General features: G+C 49.1%; 1 protein-coding gene across 1 annotated transcript in view; it reads right to left on the reverse strand.

The window, feature by feature from the left end:
• The window catches only part of evlb (Enah/Vasp-like b), a gene marked incomplete at its 3' end in the record, with an annotated part of 47868 nt that overhangs the window by 10227 nt on the left and 27641 nt on the right, over nt 1-10000 (reverse strand). Inside the window, exon 4 of the mRNA XM_083642834.1 lies at nt 103-169. Coding sequence (XP_083498960.1) covers nt 103-169 — 67 coding nt within the window. The remainder of the gene's footprint in view (nt 1-102; nt 170-10000) is intronic.

Below are 10000 nucleotides of genomic sequence, written 5' to 3' on the forward strand. Positions count from 1 at the left end.
TTCTGTCCGGCGTCGCTCCCTTTTTTGGTCGTTTTGTACCATTCAATATTTATAACACACATGCTGTCAACTGAGCACGTGCAGTCAAGCCAGGAACTTTACCTTGCTCTCTGAGCTTCTATCTCATCCGACGTCGGGCCATTCTGGACTTGGCGCTGCACAGCTGGACCTACAGACGGAGGAGAGAGAGAGAGAGAGAGAGAGAGAGAGAGAGAGAGAGAGAGAGAGAGACAGAGAGACAGAGAGAGAGAGAGAGAGAGAGAGAGACAGAGAGAGAGAGAGAGAGAGAGAGAGAGAGAGAGAGAGCTGACATTATTATCCCATTACAGGTGCTGTAATGTTAGCAGAAATTAGTGTCAATGAAGACAAATAGTGAATTTACAGGCTAATGAAAATGTTTCCCTGTGATCAATTGCAGTTGGAAGCTTTGCGTGAAAAATAAATCTTCACTGGCAGTGAAGCTTTAGTAACCATTTAACAGCTTGTCTGTCTGTCTGCTTAGCTGCAAAGACAAGACTCTTTCCTTGATCCAGATCTGACTGTCAGGGTTCCCATGGGTCTTTGAAAGTTTGTGAATGTGTGTGTGTGTGTGGGGGGGGGGAGCTCAAGGCCTTGAAGGTTTTGAAAACATAAATGGACATAGGTCATTGAAAGTGTTAACCCTTGAATTTCTATATTTTGTGCAAGAATAGAAATGTCTTAGAAACGTCTTTTGAATTGTTTGTACTTAACGTGTAACAGAACGGTAAAAATGTTCCGTTTTCTAACAGTAATGAACGTTTTGATCCGTGTCACAAACGATGCCGTGTCGGCTGTAGGGAAGGAAGGGAATTGGACCCGGAAAGAAGGTGTGGGAACCCCAATGATAGTGGATGAATCCACTGTCACTTGTATGTCACTTTCATATCAATCAATCAATCATCCTTTATTTCAGACACAATTGGGTCCATAAAGAGACCTACAGTACAGTAAACAATATAGGAAACATTTAGAAGTGCATTAGAAACACACACGCTCTTGCCCCAACAATGTGACGTTGTGGAAAACCGTCAAAAGGAATAAAAAATATAAATTAAAAGATATACAAACTTTGGCGCCAGTGTTTCCAGAAGCATGATGTATATCACCTCATATCACTCTTAGTTATGTCAACAAGAGCCATTATAATCTGATTGCTAGACACTGTCAGTCTGCCCATAAATTTAAAGATACAATTTCTCAGAACAGTGACTTGTCGACTTCTTGCACTGTGCTACTTCTAGCTCCCGTTCTTGTATAATAAATAATGTGCCATTTTAAAAAGCATATATGTTACATAGGTGAATAAACAAATTGATTTTGTTGATGTTTTTATTGTCATAGCCAGGCTGTGGTTAGTGTTTGCACAGCAGACACACACATAGACTGATCCTCGTGTTACCCACATCGCTCTATTGAGGATACATGACCCCTCCATTGGATTCACAATACCATAGCTGAACTGCTGTCTGAGAACAATACACCTTTGGCACACACACACAAGCAGGCAACTCCCATCATAGAGACACACACACACACACACACACACACACACACACACACACACACACACACACACACACACACACACACACACACACACACACACACGAGTCAGCCACAGAACCCATAAATGTTACAGCTGTGGTGAAAGGGGAGCCAGTGACAGAGGGCCTGTTGGTAAGTGTTAAGTGTTATGTCAACTAAAAGCAGGGTGGCAGTTGGGATGAGGGAGGTCTGCTGTGTGTGTGTGTGTGTGTGTGTGTGTGTGTGCGTGCTTGCGCGTCTGTGTGTGTGCCTGCGTGTGTGTGTGTGCGTGTGTGTGTGTCTGCTGTGTGTGTGTGTGTGCGTGTGCATATGTGTCTGCTGTGTCTGCTGTGTGTGTGTGTGTGTGTGTGTGTGTGTGTGTGTGAATGTGTGCGTGCGTGCGTGCGTGTGTCTGCTGTGCGTGTGTGTGTGTATGTGTGTGTGTGTGTGTGTGTGTGTGTGTGTGTGCGTGTGTGTGTGTGTGTGCGTGTGCGTGCGTGTGCGTGCGTGTGTATGTGTCTGCTGTGCGTGTGTGTGTGTGTGTGTATGCGTGCGCGTGCGTGTGTGTGTGTGCCGCCCCCTCTGCAAGCAGACAGGAGGCTTTAATTGGAAACAGAGGACATTCCGCTGGCTGTGGTTGTGCCGCAGCTCCTGTCTGTAACATCTGCTGCCGGGGTCAAAGTTCACAGACAGAGGAGCACAATGTCAGGATAGGATCAGTTATTGAAGTAAAAAAAAAAGTATAATAATAATAATAATAATGGGGCCAAACTTATTGTAGCACACAAAGTTGTTTACCTCAGATTGAAAACGGTAAAGACATGAGAACAGGGGCATAGGCAGAAATTAAATTATGGGTGGGCCTGGATAAAATTGGTGGGGCAATTGCATGACGAAATTTTGCGCGAGAGGCGCGCAAAATTCCTAGATGTCATGAACGACCAGGACACCCTAGCAGAGAAGTGATCAAGTACAATTGATGGAGAAAACAGGGGGTGAATTGGGGGGGGCGGGGGGACTTGATATATATTTTTTTATGATGGGTAAAGACAGAAAAATCAAGTGAAACATGCCGTCCCCCAGAAATGATGCAGGCGACGCTGAGACCAACCAGCAGTAATCATCCCTCTCAATTTCAATTTAAAGTGTCAAATTATAGTGTCCACATCAGCCTGATTACTGTCATTTTTCAAACGGCAGAACACAGTGACACAACACATTACCCCCCCCAAGTGGAGTCCAAACGGGGTCAGCGGTGTCTGCGATTTGAGAGTGAAAGATTCTGACCTTTGACCTTTGACACAGGAGAGGAGACTTCTGGGACTGGAGATGAGCAACATGTTCTCCTTCTCTAAGGAGCAGCTTTGTGTATCTTCTCTCTCGCTCTATAGTCTCTGTCTCTTGCTAATGTGATATGTGCTACAAGGCAATTGTAATGTAATCCATTTAATAGCATCAATGAGACCTAATAGATGGAGGGATGGATAGAGAACGTTATTAATTTACGACAGGATAAGATGAGTGACTAGACGACGCGTCACTTTAGGGATGACACTCTCGAATCCGTGTGACTGAGACTCCTCTCACTTCTCAAATCCTCGCGGACGATATGTTTTGCGCTGTAAGCTTTGTGTTTCTCTTGGCACCAGCCTCCTTTTAGAATTGAAGAATTAATCAAATGAAACAACTTATTCTCCTCTTTGCCAGTATTTGTAGAAGTAAGTGGAAAAAACATCGGCATGTTTAACGGTTTCATTCCCCTTTTGATTGAGATCCTTTGGCTAAAAGCCCACCATGTCCTTGGGGCTCGTTCACCTGATCAATCGGCTCGGCTTCCAAGAATCCTTTGTCGAATAAAAGTCGTCCCTTAAGGTCCTTACACATCGGGAGCGTTTTTTCCGTGCGATTAATTCGCACGTCAATAATATTTTCCGAACGTATATCAGTCAATGCAACCGTGCATACCAACGGCGAAGTTTCGCTGAGCGTTATTGCGGCGTTTATTTGTTCGAACCACGGTCGATTTTTCAGAAATTTGCTTCCGACGTGTACACATGACTGTGGCTGTGATTGACAGGTGAGTCAAAACTCGCATCGCAATTTCGTGCCGTATATTCGCATCGCTCTTGATGTGTAAGGACCTTTAACGTCACGGGTTTTTACAACTCTACCTAAAGACGACGACGCGCTTCAGGGTCGATACTCGCCCGCGACGTCACCCTCTACTGCACACGCCTAGTGCAGGTGACTCAGTCTCTACTGCACATGCCTAGTGCAGGTGACTCAGTCTCTACTGCACATGTCTAGTGCAGGTGACTCAGTCTCTACTGCACATGTCTAGTGCAGGTGACTCAGTCTACTGCACATGTCTAGTGCAGGTGACTCAGTCTCTACTGCACATGTCTAGTGCAGGTGACTCAGTCTACTGCACATGCCTAGTGCAGGTGACTCAGTCTACTGCACATGCCTAGTGCAGGTGACTCAGTCTCTACTGCACATGTCTAGTGCAGGTGACTCAGTCTCTACTGCACATGTCTAGTGCAGGTGACTCAGTCTACTGCACATGTCTAGTGCAGGTGACTCAGTCTCTACTGCACATGCCTAGTGCAGGTGACTCAGTCTCTACTGCACATGTCTAGTGCAGGTGACTCAGTCTCTACTGCACATGCCTAGTGCAGGTGACTCAGTCTCTACTGCACATGTCTAGTGCAGGTGACTCAGTCTCTACTGCACATGTCTAGTGCAGGTGACTCAGTCTCTACTGCACATGTCTAGTGCAGGTGACTCAGTCTCTACTGCACATGTCTAGTGCAGGTGACTCAGTCTCTACTGCACATGTCTAGTGCAGGTGACTCAGTCTACTGCACATGTCTAGTGCAGGTGACTCAGTCTCTACTGCACATGCCTAGTGCAGGTGACTCAGTCTCTACTGCACACACCTAGTGCAGGTGACTCAGTCTCTACTGCACATGTCTAGTGCAGGTGACTCAGTCTCTACTGCACATGTCTAGTGCAGGTGACTCAGTCTCTACTGCACATGTCTAGTGCAGGTGACTCAGTCTCTACTGCACACACCTAGATTCAAGATTCAAGATTCAAGATTCAAGATTTTTATTGTCACTCCATGGTACAAGTACCACGTGTGAAATTCTTGTGCAGTGGACTCCGTTTACGACATAGTACAAATAGGCAACAAGCAATAAGTAATAGGCAATAAGAAATAGGCATCAATAAGCAATAAGACAGCAATAAGGCAATAAGAAATAGGCATCTTATAAGCAATAAGACAAGTCGGTGGCTTATACGACAGTGGCATATTCATTGCACATAGGTGCACATGTCATGTGCATACGTTAGACGTGTTCAGACATTCCAAATTCGACGTTTTATACATACATGTGCAAATAGCATGTACCTTATTAAACATACACTTAAATTTACAATTAAACGTTAGGCACCTTATTAAACATACACTTAAATTTACAATTAAACGTTAGGCATCCGTAATAGTAGCAGCTGCAGTACGGTACTGCGGTACGACTACTGCACTATTTGTGCATATTTAGGAGTCTCGTGGCCTGCGGGAAGAAACTGTTCCTCAAGCGATTTGTGCGTGTTTTTGGAACCCTGTATCTCCTCCCTGAGGGTAGCAGGGAGAACAGGCTGTTGTGGGGATGGTTTGTGTCTTTGATGATCTTCAGGGACCTCCTGAGGCACCGCTGGTTATACAGTTCGTGCAGTTCTGGCAACTCGTCTCCTGTTACGTGCTGGGCCGCGCGCCTCACCCTCCGTAGCGCCCTGCGGTCCATGGTGGTACAGTTCCCGTACCAGGCGGTGAAGCAGCCAGTCAGCAGGCTTTCAATGGTGCCTCTGTAGAAGTCCCTGAGGATTTCTTTCCTTAGCCCAAAGTGCAGGTGCAGTGCAGGTGACTCAGTCTCTACTGCACATGTCTAGTGCAGGTGACTCAGTCTCTACTGCACATGCCTAGTGCAGGTGACTCAGTCTCTACTGCACATGTCTAGTGCAGGTGACTCAGTCTCTACTGCACATGCCTAGTGCAGGTGACTCAGTCTCTACTGCACATGTCTAGTGCAGGTGACTCAGTCTCTACTGCACACACCTAGTGCAGGTGACTCAGTCTCTACTGCACACACCTAGTGCAGGTGACTCAGTCTCTACTGCACATGTCTAGTGCAGATGACTCAGTCTCTACTGCACATGTCTAGTGCAGGTGACTCAGTCTCTACTGCACATGTCTAGTGCAGGTGACTCAGTCTCTACTGCACATGTCTAGTGCAGGTGACTCAGTCTCTACTGCACATGTCTAGTGCAGGTGACTCAGTCTCTACTGCACATGTCTAGTGCAGGTGACTCAGTCTCTACTGCACACGCCTAGTGCAGGTGACTCAGTCTCTACTGCACACACCTAGTGCAGGTGACTCAGTCTCTACTACACATGTCTAGTGCAGGTGACTCAGTCTCTACTGCACATGCCTAGTGCAGGTGACTCAGTCTCTACTGCACATGTCTAGTGCAGGTGACTCAGTCTCTACTGCACATGTCTAGTGCAGGTGACTCAGTCTCTACTGCACACGCCTAGTGCAGGTGACTCAGTCTCTACTGCACACACCTAGTGCAGGTGACTCAGTCTCTACTGCACATGTCTAGTGCAGGTGACTCAGTCTCTACTGCACATGCCTAGTGCAGGTCACTCAGTCTCTACTGCACATGCCTAGTGCAGGTCACTCAGTCTACTGCACATGCCTAGTGCAGGTGACTCAGTCTCTACTGCACACGCCTAGTGAAGGTGACTCAGTCTCTACTGCACATGCCTAGTGCAGGTGACTCAGTCTCTACTGCACATGCCTAGTGCAGGTGACTCAGTCTCTCTCTACAGTCTCTAGGGACGGCATTAGCTCGGGAGGTAGAGCGGGTCGGCCAATGACTCAAGGGTTGGCGGTTCGAATCCCGCTCCCTCCCAGCTGTTGTCGTTGTGTCCTTGGGCAAGACACTTAACCCTCATTGCCTCGTATGAATGGGTATGAATGTCTATGAATGTTGGTGGTGGTCGGAGGGGCCGTAGGCGCGAAATGGCTGCCACGCTTCTGTCAGTCTTCCCCAGGGCAGCTGTGGCTACATCACCCGTAGCTTACCACCACTGGTACGAATGGTGTGAATGAATAATGATTCCTGTGAAGCGCTTTGGGTGTCTTGAAAAGCGCTATATAAATCCAATCATTATTATTATTATTATTATTATTACTGCACATGCCTAGTGCAGGTGACTCACCCTCTACTGCACATGCCTAGTGCAGTTCACTCAGTCTACTGCACACGCCTAGTGCAGGTGACTCAGTCTCTACTGCACATGCCTAGTGCAGGTCACTCAGTCTACTGCACACGCCTAGTGCAGGTGACTCAGTCTCTACTGCACACGCCTAGTGCAGGTGACTCAGTCTCTACTGCACATGCCTAGTGCAAGTGACTCAGTCTCTACTGCACATGCCTAGTGCAGGTGACTCACCCTCTACTGCACATGCCTAGTGCAGGTGACTCAGTCTACTGCACACGCCTAGTGCAGGTGACTCAGTCTCTACTGCACACGCCTAGTGCAGGTGACTCAGTCTCTACTGCACATGCCTAGTGCAGGTGACGCAGTCTACTGCACATGCCTAGTGCAGGTGACTCAGTCTCTACTGCACATGCCTAGTGCAGGTCACTCAGTCTACTGCACACGCCTAGTGCAGGTCACTCAGTCTCTACTGCACACGCCTAGTGCAGGTGACTCAGTCTCTACTGCACATGCCTAGTGCAGGTCACTCAGTCTACTGCACACGCCTAGTGCAGGTCACTCAGTCTCTACTGCACACGCCTAGTGCAGGTCACTCAGTCTCTACTGCACACGCCTAGTGCAGGTCACTCAGTCTACTGCACATGCCTAGTGCAGGTCACTCAGTCTCTACTGCACACGCCTAGTGCAGGTCACTCAGTCTCTACTGCACACGCCTAGTGCAGGTCACTCAGTCTCTACTGCACACGCCTAGTGCAGGTGACTCAGTCTCTACTGCACACGCCTAGTGCAGGTGACTCAGTCTCTACTGCACATGCCTAGTGCAGGTCACTCAGTCTCTACTGCACACACCTAGTGCAGGTCACTCAGTCTACTGCACACGCCTAGTGCAGGTCACTCAGTCTCTACTGCACACGCCTAGTGCAGGTCACTCAGTCTACTGCACACGCCTAGTGCAGGTGACTCAGTCTCTACTGCACACGCCTAGTGCAGGTGACTCAGTCTCTACTGCACACGCCTAGTGCAGGTCACTCAGTCTCTACTGCACACGCCTAGTGCAGGTCACTCAGTCTCTACTGCACACGCCCAGTGCAGGTCACTCAGTCTACTGCACATGTCTAGTGCAGGTGACTCAGTCTCTACTGCACACGCCTAGTGCAGGTGACTCAGTCTCTACTGCACACACCTAGTGCAGGTGACTCAGTCTCTACTGCACATGTCTAGTGCAGGTGACTCAGTCTCTACTGCACATGCCTAGTGCAGGTGACTCAGTCTCTACTGCACATGTCTAGTGCAGGTGACTCAGTCTCTACTGCACACACCTAGTGCAGGTGACTCAGTCTCTACTGCACATGCCTAGTGCAGGTGACTCAGTCTCTACTGCACATGTCTAGTGCAGGTGACTCAGTCTCTACTGCACACACCTAGTGCAGGTGACTCAGTCTACTGCACATGTCTAGTGCAGGTGACTCAGTCTCTACTGCACATGCCTAGTGCAGGTAACTCAGTCTCTACTGCACACGCCTAGTGCAGGTCACTCAGTCTACTGCACATGTCTAGTGCAGGTGACTCAGTCTCTACTGCACACGCCTAGTGCAGGTGACTCAGTCTCTACTGCACACACCTAGTGCAGGTGACTCAGTCTCTACTGCACATGTCTAGTGCAGGTGACTCAGTCTCTACTGCACATGCCTAGTGCAGGTGACTCAGTCTCTACTGCACATGTCTAGTGCAGGTGACTCAGTCTCTACTGCACACACCTAGTGCAGGTGACTCAGTCTCTACTGCACATGTCTAGTGCAGGTGACTCAGTCTCTACTGCACATGCCTAGTGCAGGTCACTCAGTCTCTACTGCACATGCCTAGTGCAGGTCACTCAGTCTACTGCACATGCCTAGTGCAGGTGACTCAGTCTCTACTGCACACGCCTAGTGCAGGTGACTCAGTCTCTACTGCACATGCCTAGTGCAGGTGACTCAGTCTCTACTGCACATGCCTAGTGCAGGTGACTCAGTCTCTACTGCACATGCCTAGTGCAGGTGACTCACCCTCTACTGCACATGCCTAGTGCAGGTCACTCAGTCTACTGCACACGTCTAGTGCAGGTGACTCAGTCTCTACTGCACATGCCTAGTGCAGGTCACTCAGTCTACTGCACACGCCTAGTGCAGGTGACTCAGTCTCTACTGCACACGCCTAGTGCAGGTGACTCAGTCTCTACTGCACATGCCTAGTGCAGGTGACTCAGTCTCTACTGCACATGCCTAGTGCAGGTGACTCACCCTCTACTGCACATGCCTAGTGCAGGTGACTCAGTCTACTGCACACGCCTAGTGCAGGTGACTCAGTCTCTACTGCACACGCCTAGTGCAGGTGACTCAGTCTCTACTGCACATGCCTAGTGCAGGTGACTCAGTCTACTGCACATGCCTAGTGCAGGTGACTCAGTCTCTACTGCACATGCCTAGTGCAGGTCACTCAGTCTACTGCACACGCCTAGTGCAGGTCACTCAGTCTACTGCACACGCCTAGTGCAGGTCACTCAGTCTCTACTGCACACGCCTAGTGCAGGTCACTCAGTCTACTGCACACGCCTAGTGCAGGTCACTCAGTCTCTACTGCACACGCCTAGTGCAGGTGACTCAGTCTCTACTGCACACGCCTAGTGCAGGTGACTCAGTCTCTACTGCACACGCCTAGTGCAGGTGACTCAGTCTCTACTGCACACGCCTAGTGCAGGTGACTCAGTCTCTACTGCACACGCCTAGTGCAGGTCACTCAGTCTCTACTGCACACGCCTAGTGCAGGTGACTCAGTCTCTACTGCACATGCCTAGTGCAGGTCACTCAGTCTCTACTGCACATGTCTAGTGCAGGTGACTCAGTCTCTACTGCACACGCCTAGTGCAGGTGACTCAGTCTCTACTGCACATGCCTAGTGCAGGTGACTCAGTCTCTACTGCACACGCCTAGTGCAGGTCACTCAGTCTCTACTGCACACGCCTAGTGCAGGTGACTCAGTCTCTACTGCACACGCCTAGTGCAGGTCACTCAGTCTCTACTGCACACGCCTAGTGCAGGTCACTCAGTCTCTACTGCACATGCCTAGTGCAGGTCACTCAGTCTCTACTGCACATGTCTAGTGCAGGTCACTCAGTCTCTACTG

The sequence above is a fragment of the Poromitra crassiceps genome (genome assembly GCF_964638095.1).
Source record: "Poromitra crassiceps genome assembly, chromosome: 9".
Classification (NCBI taxonomy): Eukaryota; Metazoa; Chordata; class Actinopteri; order Beryciformes; family Melamphaidae; genus Poromitra; species Poromitra crassiceps.